The sequence below is a fragment of the Carcharodon carcharias genome, chromosome 7 (genome assembly GCF_017639515.1).
Source record: "Carcharodon carcharias isolate sCarCar2 chromosome 7, sCarCar2.pri, whole genome shotgun sequence".
NCBI classification, from domain to species: domain Eukaryota; kingdom Metazoa; phylum Chordata; class Chondrichthyes; order Lamniformes; family Lamnidae; genus Carcharodon; species Carcharodon carcharias.
Genome location: NC_054473.1, coordinates 23,026,320 through 23,040,323, shown reverse-complemented (window position 1 = coordinate 23,040,323; position 14,004 = coordinate 23,026,320). Strand labels below are relative to the sequence as shown.

At 43.5% G+C, this 14,004-nt stretch overlaps 1 protein-coding gene across 1 annotated transcript in view; it reads left to right on the top strand.

Annotated features, from left to right (window-relative positions):
* The window catches only part of LOC121279980 (interleukin-17 receptor E-like), a 73,685-nt gene that overhangs the window by 18,115 nt on the left and 41,566 nt on the right, over positions 1 to 14,004 (top strand). Inside the window, exon 2 of the mRNA XM_041191600.1 lies at positions 7,970 to 7,985. Within this exon, the coding sequence (XP_041047534.1) occupies positions 7,970 to 7,985 (16 nt within the window). The remainder of the gene's footprint in view (positions 1 to 7,969; positions 7,986 to 14,004) is intronic.

The window sequence follows — 14,004 nt, the reverse complement described above, 5'->3', positions numbered from 1 at the left end:
CTCCTTTTCTTCAAAATAGTGCTCTGGGATCTTTCTCACCCAATTGAGCAAGAAGATGGGGCCTCAGTTTAATGTTTCATCTGAAAGGTAGCACTCCTGTGACATGCTGTACTTCCTCAGTACGCAATGGAGTGTCAGCCTTGATTTTTCTTTCGTGCTTCTAGTCCTGCAGGTTTTCCTGATAAATGAGTTTTCTTCATTCCCATGCTGTGTATCAATGTAGCATCTAGTGAGTGGGTGAAGAGAGCATGCTTTCCACTCTTGAATACTATTATTCTTCTCGTTTTCAGCCCACATTGCTGGCTAGCAGCAATATGAATAAGAGAGCCAAACATGCAAGTCCCTTCCTGTCAGTACACAGCCTCTCCTTCGACAAGTCTTCAGTGTCGACATACAGAAACTGGGTCTCTTGTGGCCCCAGGCTAAAGCTTCAGAGGAACGCTGAGGAGGTTTAGCCCCAGACATGTAGTGTACAGGCCCACCGACATGCTGTGACACTCATGAACCAAAGTACCAGTTGTGGGTGAATAGCTGCAATGCCTTGTGGATACCTCCAGAGAATTGAATGCTAAAGGGAGTAAACCATGATGAAAAACCTGGAGTAGATCCCATAGAGGGACCGATGTCTAAATATATCATCTTCTCAGCAGTTCCTGTAACCAAGCTGGAGTCAAACGTTGTGCTTTGCATCCCTTTAAACTCCGTCTGGGAGGTTGAGAAGTTGATGTTTGGGTAACCCAGGGTCTCCATAAATATTGCTGAGGCTTATGCCCTGGAGGGGATACTCCAATATCCCAACACAGGAGACAGCAGTTACAAGTGATAAAGCCAGTTTGAATGGTGTAGGGGACGGTTGCTACTGGCTGCCTCTGCCAGTGGGGGGAACCATCGTGTCCCACTGATCAGCCACGGTAAACCTCAAGCCAGGCAGCCCCTGAATAGCAAAGTGTCGACCTGCCATAGTTCACCTGCTTCAATCTACTTGAAGCTTAGAATCGTCACTCAGCAAGTGGACAGAATCCCATTGTTCCATACAAACAAACAAAAAGAAAGAAGATGCCAACCATTCAATTGGAAAACTGGAATGTCAGGACCATGTTCACGGGACTGACATAGGACTTGTGGCCGGTTGATAACGTGTGCAAGACAGCTATGAACTTGATAGGCTGAACATTGACACAGCATCTCTACAAGAGACCAGGCCTGCCGAGAGTGGATCATTGAAAGAAAAACATTAACACGTTCATCTGGCAGGGGAAAAGTGCAGAGGAATAGTGTAAGCAAGGTGAAGGTTTTGCCGTAAGGAGCTCACTGCTCTTGATCATAGAACACCCATAAATAGTTCAGTGTGTTCTCTCCGTCTGCCTTGCAATTCAAACAGCCAGTTAACCTCATGAGTATCTATGCTTCAATGCTGTGCTCTACTACAGAGGCAAAAGACCATTTGAGGAGCTTGGCACGGTTATCAGCAGAATCCCTAAGTCATAACATCTTTACCTGCTGGGGGGTTTCAAGGCATGAGGCATGGTCCCCCTGTGAAAGCTGAATGACAATGGACAGAGACCATATGAGCTTTGCTGCTTCTATGATCTTTGTAAAACCCACACCTCCTTTCAGAACAAACCATACCACAAGGAGTCCTGCAGAAATCCAAGATCAGAGCACTGGCACTATTCCTCTGCACTTTTCCCCTGCCAGATGAATATGTTAATGTTTTTCTTTCAATGATCCACTCTCGGCAGGCCTGGTCTCTTGTAGAGATGCTGTGTCAATGTTCAGCCTATCAAGTTCATAGCTGTCTTGCACACATTATCAACCAGCCACAAGTCCTATGTCAGTCCCGTGAACATGGTCCTGACATTCCAGTTTTCCAATTGAATGGTTAGCATCTTCTTTCTTTTTGTTTGTTTGTGGGGAACAATGGGATTCTGTCCACTTGTTGAGTGACGATTCTGAGCTCCAAGTAGATTGAAGCAGGTGAACCATGGCAGGTCGACACTTGGCTATTCAGGGACTGCCTGGCTTGAGGTTTACCGTGGCTGAATTTGATCATCACCAGACATGACTGTTTGCACAGCATTCTCAACACATACAACTACCCCAGCGCTGACTGTGATACAGATCACTCCCTGGTGTGCACTAGAGTGAGGATGCAACACATGAAACATTCTCATTCAAAGCAGAAATGCCTTCCTCGAATCAACATCAGCCATATTACCTAGCAGTTTGAACAGGTGCTCTCCAGCATTCCCCCAAACAGTACAATAGTGAAATAGAATTTACTTCGAGACAACATCTACATACCACACTCTCAACATATGGGAAGCAAGAGTGGCAAATTGCTGACTGATTCGAGGCTGACATCACAGTGATGGAACCTGTCATTAAAGCCAAATGGTCTGCTCTCATTAGTTACAAGAGCGATCCGAACGAGAAGACTCTGAATGCACTAAGAGCCGCTTGAGGTGGTGTGCCAATGACCACTGTTTATAACTCTGCCAGAATATCCAGATGTTTTGACATCAGGACTTTTAGGGACATGTTTTCAGTTGAGCTGCTTTCTTTGCTGATGGACCTGTTGCCTTCATACAAAGATAGGAGAGCTCATCACCGAATGCAGTAAACAGTTGGAGAGATGGTCTCGCTGCATTTGGGCAGTCCATGTTTTTTTTTAATGTGTTCATGGGATCTGACTGGGCCAGCTTTTATTGACCATCCTTAATTGCATTTAAGAGTCAACAGGTTGGAGTCACATGTAGGCCAGACCAGGTAAGGATGGCAGTATTTCCTTCCCTAAAGGACATCAGTGAACCAGATGGCTTTTCACAACAATCGACAATAGCTTCATGGTCATTATCAGACTTTTAATTCCAGATTTTTATTGAATTCAAACTCCACCATCTGCCGTGGTGGGATTTGAACCTGGGTTCCCAAAGCATTACCCTGGGTCTCTGAAATACTAGTCTAGTGACAAGACCACTACGACACTGCCTCCCCTTGTCCGAATGCAGCAAAACCTGGACAATATCCAGGCTTGGGTTGACAAGTGGCAAGTAACATTTGTGCCACACAAGTGCCAGACAATGACCATCTCCAACAAGAGAGAACCTACCATCACCCCTTGACATTCAATGGCATTACCATTTCTGAATCCCCCATTATCAACATCCTGGGTGGGGGGTGGTGGGGGGGTTACCATTGACCAGAAACTGAATTTCACTAGCCATATAAATAAGAGGAGGTCAGAGTCTAGGAATCCTGCAGCAAGTAACTCAACTCCTGACTCCCCAAAGACTGTCCACCATCTATAATGCACAAGTTACGAGTTTGATGGAATACACTCCATGTGGAATGCAGCGGTTCAAGAAGACAGCTCACCACCATCTCAAGGGCAATTAGGGAGGGATAATATGTGCTGGCCCAGCCAGCGAGGTCAAATCCCGTGAATGACAAAAAAGTAGATATTGAGTTGTATTCTCGGGAGAACATTGTCACCGAGGAAGCTCTCGATACCATGGAAAGCCTTCCTGTCATGGCAGAGGTGGATATTGAACCCACAGTGGAGCAGCTTAGCAAAGTAGTTGACTCACTTGCTATGAGTAAAGCTCCAGGTGCTGATGCCAGACCACCTGAGCTCATCAAGAACAGGAAGCCAACACTCCTGCAATATCTGCATGAACTTCTCTATTTATTTTTATTCATTCATGGGATGTGGGCTTCGCTGGCTGGGCCAGCATTTATTGCTCACCCCTGGTTGTCCTTGAGAAGGTAGTGGTGAGCTGCCTTCTTGAACTGCTGCAGTCCATGTGGTGTAGGTACACCCACAGTGCTGTTAGGAAGGGAGTTCCAGTGAAGGAACAGCGATATATTTCCAAGTCAGGATGGTGAGTGACATGGAGGGCAACTTCCAGTTGGTGGTGTTCCCTCGTGTCTGCTGCTGTTGTCCTTCTAGATGGTAGAGGTCATGGGTTTGGAACGTGGTCAATTCCTGAAGTGCATCTTGTAGATGGTATACATGCTGCTACTGTGCGTCGGTGGTGGAGGAAGTGAATGTTTATGAATGTGGTGCCAATCAAGTGGGCTGCTTTGCTTTGTAAATTGTGAACACATTACCACTTCTTTATCTATCACTTTTTTTCTTTCAGTTTTACCTGTACATAAACCGCTGTTTTGTCCTGTGCCTGACTCTCAGAACCCACAGTACTCTTACTTCCAGTACTTTCCTGCACCCCTATAATTCCAACAGATTTTCTCTGCAATTTCCAGCACACTGACTTTGTGAGTCCAACTTTATTATAATAAAAACACCTTCATTTTCAAATCTCACTTCTACCCTCAGCACCTTTTTATTCTGAGAACAAACTTCCTGAGAATTCGTACCTACTTCTTCTCTTCCCTGACTACCCACCTTCCTTTTGCCTTCCCAATTTCTATCCTTTTCCGATTTGAAAGAGTGACAAAAAAAAGGTTTGGCTCTATGAACTAACTCATAATCATCAGCTATTTCTGCTACTTGCCTACAGGTTCAACTCTGTTCCTCCATATGAGTTCTCACTACCGAAGGAATTGAACCTTTAAATTCTTCCATAAAGAATTATTTCTTTAGGAGTTGCATATGTCGTCTCTATCTCTAATGCCCGTAACCACCAGTCAAAATTACTTTGTTTTACTCTCTCAAATGCAATATAAGTTTGCCCAAGCTGTTTTCTTGATTTCCTAAATGTCTGTCTGTATGCTTCAGGAGCCAACTCATATGCACTCAAAATAGCCCTTTTTACCACATCATAATTCACCGATACCTCTTCTGACAACGAAGCATAAACCTCATGCGCTCTACCCACCAACCTGGATTGTAACAACAATATCCATTTTTACTGTGGACGTTTTATCTGTTTAGCTATCTTCTGAAATGAAATAAAGAATGCTTTAACATCCCCAGAGCTTGTACAAATTTAAACATCTCCCCACTAGGTTCTGATCTGGAAACAAGTCCTTCCTCACCTACTAGTGTTTTTTGTTTAACTGCCTGCAGTTTAAGCTGGAATTCGCTCTCTTTTTCTCTTTCCTCGTTTTTTAACCTTGCCAGTTCTAATTTCCTTTCTTGTTTTCTTTCTCCTTCCTGCCTGTTCCTTTTGAAATGCTCTTCCTTTTTTCTTTTTCTGCTGCCTCTAGTCCCATTTTTTTTCATTTGCAACTGAATTTGAGCCCATTCCAATGAACCACCTCTTGGAGAACTTGGTCTCTCAGGTATTTTTCCCAATTTCAAATACTGTGCTATACCTTCAATTATGTCTGATTTCCTCACCCCTGCAGATAGTCCTAATTTATCTGCCAATTCCATTAACTTTGGTTGGTTTATAAAAAGTAAATAAAGCTAAGTTGTAACTTCTTCAACTCCCAGACAAACCTGAGCAACTGCTAAAGCTATATTGCAGTTACACCACTTCAAAAAAAATCTCACACCAACTCCTGAATTCAAAGTGCTTCTCGTACTCGTAACCTTAAGATTCACTAACTCCAACCCAATCAAGGAATTTCAAATATATCCCGCAAAGAGCCCCCAATTTTTGTTGTGACGCAGCCGATGGTAAATGCTGAGTTGTTCAAATCCTAAAGGGAACCCTGAAACAACTGCCACAACTTGCTTCACAGTTTGTATAAATTTCGAGATGCGTGCCTTGAATTCAGTAGTAATAAGACCACCAAGTCTTATAGGTTAGAAGTAAATTAAACATTTATTAATAAGAGAAATGATTTTAAATACACAGATCTACAAATTTTTACTATGTTAACTTCTAAATCCCCTAATCTAACTCCCAGTTAACTTTAGTTAAGGCAGCAGTAAGACACATAGATTGTAAAAGACTCAGGCAAAGAAACATGATACCTTGAACAAGTCGAATTCAAAGGGAGTTCTTTTCACTTCAGTCCCTGGAGACAGCAGCTTGAGGCATAGATGCTGAAGGCTTTTTCACATTTGTATGATCTTAAAATGCCCTCCCTTACAAACAGCCTTCTCTCCTTTATACATATTCTTCCTCTTTGAATGCAAACACCCATTGTTTCACTATGTCTTTGGATTTTTATCTTTCTGAAAATAAAAACCTCTCATAGCACTAAGTTTTTTCTTTTGGAAAAATAAACACACTGTTTCTAAACTTCACCTGGCTAGGTGACACATTTCACCCCTCCTTTGAAAGCAATCTAATCTGGTTTATTTCAAAATGCAAATGTTCCCTTGACACCTGTGTTTCTAAACTTGCCCATGTTTACCTAATTAACATTTCAAACTTAACTTCTCTTCTTACAGTAAAGCATCCAGATTAGCTGCCTCTAATTCAATTACATCTTGCACACACACACAGACATTTATAGACACACCCCACTATTACTCTATTTTGCAATAAATTCCAATAATAATATGAGAATTATTATGTCTTCCTGACACTGGGAGACAGCCACTGATGACTGTGACCTCTGGAGGCTGACTGGAAGGGCATTGGAAGAGGCAAGGATAAATGGAAAGCTTAGGCTGAGAGGAGGGCCCAGCGAAAGCAGAGACCAACGAATTGTGCACTTTCTCAGCTCACTGTCTTTCTCTGCAGCAAATACAGCAGATACTCCCATGCCAGAGTGGGGCTCCTGAGCCCCACCAGGTGATACCTAACCACCACAATGCAAAGGATTATCTCATGAGATGGAAAGGTGCCAATGCCATTCTTCTCCTGACTACTGAATTACGCAAGATATTCACTCTTTGAATGTTCAGGTAGATGCTCATTTTAAAAGCTGCAAACGTTGTTATTATTTAAAAAAAATCTGACACACCTGGTCTGCTTTGGCACTCCGTGTTGGCCATTAAGTGGCTCAATTCATGGCACTAAGGTTTCTGCTGGTGGCAATCTATCCATGACAACAGGAAGTCGTTGGGCTCCCCACCATATTGCCAGCTCTCCAACTCCCAGTCGGAAGAGTAATATATGATTGGAATAATCTGCTGGATAGGATTAGTAGTGACAGAAGGAGTGTTCAAATGCAGTTGGATTTCAGGCTGAGATGGTTAGATTACTGGATGAAAGGGTTTAAAAGCCTTTTTTTCAACCCTGTCCTTTTATGTAAGGTTCAATGGCTCACTGCTATTGGCTAAGTCATCAATATTCTTTATTTTCTGCTAGGTTTTCAGATTTCTCTTTCCTTTACCTTATTGTCTTGAGGTTGCTGACTCTCAGATACTTTACTAAATGACTACCTTTATTAATTGTGAGCTAGACAATGGGCATTGGCAGTCTATTTAAGTATGAAGACATAATAGATGACAGCAATGTTGTCCACCCAAATAGCTATTCCTTTTCCACTAAGAGTCATCAGGTTGCTGGAATATAAACTGATGGCTGCCTCCTTAGCCGGTTGTGTTTTTATTTCTGCTGGTAAAAAATGTCTCCAGTTCCAGGAAACAATCATATTTTGTAGCACCTGAAAAATTACTCATTCTGTCGTGTACATGATGAGTGACTCTTATCAAATGTTTTCAACAAATATTTCTCCACGGCCTTAGGAACCTGTCAAACTGGAGCAGTGCAGCCTTTAAAGTGAGTGCTTAGATACAGGAAGCCGCCTTCTGTTCTGCATGGGTCAGGACTGAGAGGATTCGGACGGTTATGTTTTGAAGTGGAATATTTTGATATGTGCTTAGCAGAGTCAAGCCAATTCACTGTAACTGCATGGGATTCCGGTTTATTCAACCAGATAGAGGTGTGTAGAATGTCTTACTTTGTGTGGGAATAATGAAGAAAGAGAACTTTGCCCCCTATAAGACACTCCAACACACACATTCTGACACACTCACCTTTATATATGTGACATATTAGATTTGATAAAATGGCTTCAATATAGAGAACTCTTACCTAGACTTGAATTATGAAATATGATAGTGAACTGACTAAAGCGAATGTTTCTGCTCTTTCCACAGGAACACGTCGATATAGGTAGGTGCTTTATTCCCCATTTAATCTTCTCTTTTTTTAATACCCTGGTTCAAATTCTTACTTTTATGAAATTGTTTTGACCTTTATAAATGCTAAAAATGTTTGTATGTGTTTATCCCCTGACCATCCTAACTATGCATGTGAATATATTCCTTGTCAAACATCTAATATCGCCAGTAATTAACTAACTGGAATGTAGGCTGGGTCACATAGAATGAACCCTTGTAGCCACAACCCTGGGGCAGCTTTTCTATGTGTAATAAATTATTTTTACAGTTAAAGTTTTATGCATATGTTATGGATCTCAGTACATTAGACAGTTTAATTTACTTGTGTGAATCGATCAATGTGCTGTGGTGTGCCATGGTGTTGGTCTTTTTTAAAATTCATTTTACGGGATATGGGCATTGCTGGCTGGGCCAGCATTTATTGCCCATCCCTAATTGCCCTTGAGAAGGTGGTGGTGAGCTGCCTTCTTGAACCGCTGCAGTCCATGTGGTATAGGTACACCGACAGTGATGTTAGCAGAGGAGTTCCAGGATTTTGACCCAGCGACAGTGAAGGAATGGCAATATATTTCCACGTCTGGATGGCGAGTGGCTAGGAGAGAAACTTCTAGGTGGGGCTGTTCCTATATATCTGCTGCCCTTGTCCTTCTAGATGGTAGTAGTCGTGGGTTTGGAAGGTGCTGCTTAAGGAGCCTTGGTGAGTTTCTGCAGTGCATCTTGTAGATGGTACACACTGCTACAGTGCGTTGGTGGTGGATGGAGTCAGTGTTAGTGGATGGGATGCTTTGTCCTGGATGCTGTCAAGCTTCTTGAGTGTTGGTTGGAGCTGCACTCATCCAGGCAAGTGAGGAGTATTCCATCATACTCCTGACTTGTGCTTTGTAGATGGTTGACAGGCTTTGGAGTCAGGAGGTGAGTCACTCACTGTAGGAATTCTAGCTTCAGACCTGCTCTTGTAGCATTTATATGGCTAGTCCAGTTCAGTTTCTGGTCAATGTAAACCCCCCCAGGATGTTGATAGTGGGGTATTCAGTGATGGTAATGCCATTGAACGTCAAGGGGCAATGGTTAGATTCTCTCTTGTTGGAGATGGTCATTGCCTGGCACTTGTGTGGCATGAATATTACTTGTCTGATTCAACACTACTGTAGGACTCTGCAGGCAGACAGATGTTTCAAAGTGCTTTACAGGATGGAGGAGAAAAAGTGGACAGTGTTGGGTTGGGGGGTGGTGTGGGGTTGGTGGTCAAATGGAAGGATTTTATATGGCTTTTTTAAGCAGGGAGTCGAGAGGATAAGAATTTAGAGAGAGTGCCAAATTTTAAGGTATAATGGCCGAAAGAATGGCTGTGGAATGGAGGGGGAGAGGAACAGAAGTAAACTGGCAGCATGGGAATGGAGTGTATGTGCAGAGTCACACAGCTCGTTCTGGGTGACCCAAATCTAACATCTTTAGATCAGTCTGTTCTCTATCAGGGAGCATGGGTAGCAATTGCTGCCGCTTTCATTTGTGACAGAGCAGCTTAAGTCTCTTTTAGGTGAAAGATAAAGGCTAATTTCCAATTTGCCTCTATGGTCCCAACTTCAGATCTGGCAGAATCAAATGTAAGATTTTTAAGGCTGAATTTTGCCAAATCATGATCTGTAACTTTGATATTAAAAAAAAAATGTTCTCGGAACATGACAATCCTGGCAAGGCCACATTTTATTGTCTGTCCCAAATCGAAGGTCATGGTTGGCCTTCTCCTTGCACAGTTCCTAATGGCTACAATCCCTGTAGTGAAGGTGCTTCCACAATGATATTGAATTGCAATTCCAGGATATTAACCCAGCAATGTGTACCCAAGCCAAAATGTTGTGTGACATGGAGGGTAACTTGAAGTGATGGTGTTCCCAATCTTGGTTTCTGTTGTCCTTCCAGTCCGGCAATGCCTCAGATTTTAGATTCTCATCCTTGTTTTTTAAATCCTGCCATTGCCTCACCTCTCCCTATCTGTGGAACCTCCACTAGTCCTTTAACCCTATGAGATTTCTGTGTTCCTCCAACTCTGATTTTGTGCATCCTCCATTTTAATCAATGTGCCATTGGCGGCCATCCCTTCAGCTACTAAGATCCTGTGCTCTGGAATACTCTTCCTAAAACACTCTACCTCACTTTCCTCCTTCAAACCACCTTAAAACCTACCTCTTTGTCCAAGTTTTAGCTCGCCTGCCCTAGGATCTCCTTATGTGGCTTGGTGTCAAATTTTGTTTGATAATGTTTCTGTGAAGTGCCCTGGGACATTCATTAAAAAGGAGCTTGGTGAATGCTGTAGGGAAGGGAGGTGAGTTGCTACAGTGACGTGATGTATACTGAAGTCACAGTGCACGGTGATGAAAGGGGGTGGATCTCGAGCCCAGTTGCGTGTGGATCCAACAAATAAACCCTGCTCCGGATGGTGCCAGGTTTCTTGAGTGAGATATATTGTCCTCGCTGAGCCTTGTAGATGGTGCCAGGTTTGCAGGTCAGGCTGTGAGCTATTTAATACATAGTGCCCAGCGTCTGACCTGCTCTTGTAGCCATGGTGCTGATCTGGTTGTTTCAGTTAAGCTTCTGGTCAGTGCTGATTCCCAGGATGTGGAAGACTCTGCCTTCAAACATCAGGAAATTAGGAATAGATTGGAAGACATTCTCCTCGAGGAACATTGTTCAGCTTCAGTGCCTCTCACCTGAGGTAGCAGTGTGAGACATTGTACACACCGCTTCTTTACTGATCGACAGACATTGGTCTGTTCTGGTCCTGTTTATGCATTGGCCCAGTCTTACAGTTGTAACAGTGATAGCAACCCATTCATTTCTCTGTTTGAAACTTTGGTAAGCACTACACCAGGATGCTGGAAGGTGTGCGAAGTAGGTCTTCGCCAATCTCCATTATTGTCTCTCACCTTCCCTTTATGTTCACGTCTCCCCTCTGTTAAATAAGACAACAGCATAAACTTAAAGAACCTCATCCTTTTGTTAATCTATAGTGTTAGTTATTGATCTACTGCAATGCCATACTGCCTAATAGCAACACCAACTTGTATTTATATAATAAAACATCCCAAGGAGTATTATCATATAAAATTTGACACCGGCCATGTAAGGTGACACTAAGTCAGACAGTGATAAAGGTAGAATTGAAGGAGCATCTTCCAGGAGGAAAGAGAAGTAGACAGACAGAAGAGGACAGAGAGGAAGGGAATTCCAGAGCTTAGGGTCTTAGCATCTAAAGGTGCGGCTATCAGTGGTGGAGCAGTTAAAATCAAGAATGCCTAATAGAGAACTAGAGAAGTGCAGATATCTCAGAGGGTCCTGGGGCTGGAGAAGATAGCAGAGACAGGGAGGGCTGAGGCTATGAAGTGATTTGAAAACAAAGCTGAGCATTTGAAAGTCGAGGTATCATTTAACTGGGAGCTGGTGTAGGACAGCAAGTACAAGGGTAATGAATGTTAGGGACTTGTTGCGAGTTAGGACACGAGCAGCAGAGTTTTCACCTCGAATTTACACCGAGTAGAACCAGGAGGCCAGCCAGGAGTGTAGTGGAGTAGCCAAGTCTGAGGGTAACAGTGAGGGTTTCGGTGGCAAATCACCTGAGACCAGGGATGAACTTGGGCAATGTTACAACGGTAGAAATAGATGGTTTTAGTGTTTCCAGGTAACTCTGTTTTTGTTTTGGATTTCCAGCATCCCGCAGTTTTTTGTTTTTATCTCTGGTTTTAGTGATGGTGTGGATATGTGACCGAATGCTCAAGATGGCAAGATTGTGAACAGACTGGTTCAGTCTATCGCAGTCGCCAGGTAGAAGGATGGAGTCAGCATGGCTGGGACTGAAAACAGTGGCTTCAGTGTTCCTAATATTTAATTGGAGGAAATTTCTGCTTACCCAGTACTGACTGTCAGACAGCAGTCTGCTAATTTGCAGAGAGTGGAGAGGGCAAGAGGTGGTGGGGTAGAGCTGGGTATCATTAGCATACACGTGGAAATTGATGCAGTTGCCTTAGGCTGAACCAGTCTGTTCACAGTCTTGGTGTCATACGTCACCCTGACATGAGCATTCAGTCACATATCCACACCATCGCTAAGACAGCCTTTGTAAATGTCCATCACAAAAAGTGCAATCAGATTCAACTTTTACACATGGATCACGAGGTGCTTCAATACAATCAATGAATATTACAGTCATTTCAGACAGTCAGACAGTGCAATGCATTATTGACATACATCATGTTGCACTCTGAGGTGCTTCAATACAATTATGACACATTTAGTATTCACTACATATAATCTTTGTGAGCCGTACAGCCTGAGGGGTCTATACAGTTCCCAGCCCCTCAGTTTACTATGGCAGAAAGGTCTTAGACAGCGACCTTTCCCCATTGCGCCTTTGCGGTGGTAGCCCCAAGCTTTACTGCGTCCCTCAGCACGTAGTCCTGGACCTTGGAATGTGCCAGTCTGCAACACTCAGTCAGGGACAACTCTTCATCTGAGGGTCTACGCACCGCTTGATGCAGCTGCACACAAAGTTGACCATCAGGATGAGGGCGATGTTGGGCATGTTTTTTCCCCCTTTATCTAGAGGCTTCTACATCGCGTCCCTGTGAACACGATCCATTTTCGACCTCCAGATAAAGTGAAAGATGGGTCGGGAGATCGCCATCGCGCAGGAGTCTGGAATGGGCCAGACCTGCGTCACATACAGCAACAGCGAGAGTGCCTCACACCTGATGACCAGGTTCTTACCTGCAGTGGAGAGGGAGTGTCGCTCCCACATGCCCAGTTTCCTTTCCATCATAGACACTCGCTCCTTCCAGTTTCTAACGCGTGCCCCGGTCCCTCCGAACCATATCCCCAGCACCCTCAGGCCGTCAGCCCTGACGGTGAAGGGGACAAATGATCGGTCAGCCCAGTTCCCAAAGAACATGGCCTCACTCTTGCCACGATTTACCTTGGCCCCCGAGGCCAGTTCAAACTGGTCGCAGATGTGGATCAGTCTGCGCACCGACAGCGGATCTGAGCAGAAGACGGCGACATTGTCCAGGTACAGACAGGCTTTGACCTGAGTGCCTTCCTGAGTGAACTCCTCTGCTTTTCTTCAAAATAGTGCCATGGGATCTTTTACACCCACCTGAGAGGGTATATGGGGACTCAGTTTATTGTCTCATCTGAAAGAGGGCACCTCCGACAGTGAGGCATTCGTTCAGTACTGAGTGTCACCCTTGATTTTGTTCAAGTCTCGGAGTGGGGCTTGAACTCAGAAACTTGTGACTCAGAAGTGAGAGTGCTGCCAACTGAGTCACGGCTGATTCTAATCCTTCTGAGCTAAAGTTCAAAACTCTACTAGTTGGGGTGGATTTTAGGTAACTCTTGAACCTTTTCCAGATTTATCCTCCCTCTCTCTAAAAGCCCTTGTAACATTATCTGATTAAAACCCCACAACTCAAACCTGCTCCTGGCTGCATCTAAGGAGGTTCTTTAAGTGACCACTAGATGGTGCGCAAGAGCCAATGAGTAACCTTCTCATGTAACCTTCTGATTGGGCACCTTTGTCGAGAGGGAGCAGCTGTGACAAAAACCTCAACATTTTCTCAGAGTAATGGAATATACCCAGAATATGGAAAATAATCCAGCAGTTCAATGCGAATGAAATGATGGGCAGCAAATGAGCCGAGCCGTTTTTTTCTCAAATCCACCAATTCTAGTACTGAAATACAGTGACATTAGTCACATGAAGTCTTTGATCTCTTTTATACTTCTGAGGTCATCATTATTGTTTTAAAGTTTTTATATTGGAAATAAGACCTTAGTAATAAGGCTGAGGCTGTGCACCTCTGGTCATGTCAGCTTAGACTCCATGTTAATTACAATTACTCTATTATATATTAAAAATGCAAACTGGGTTAAATATTAAAATACATTGTAAACACCCATTTTGGGTTTCATAAATGTGGAAAAATGTCAGCACTTTCCCTGCAGTGCTCATTACATCTATG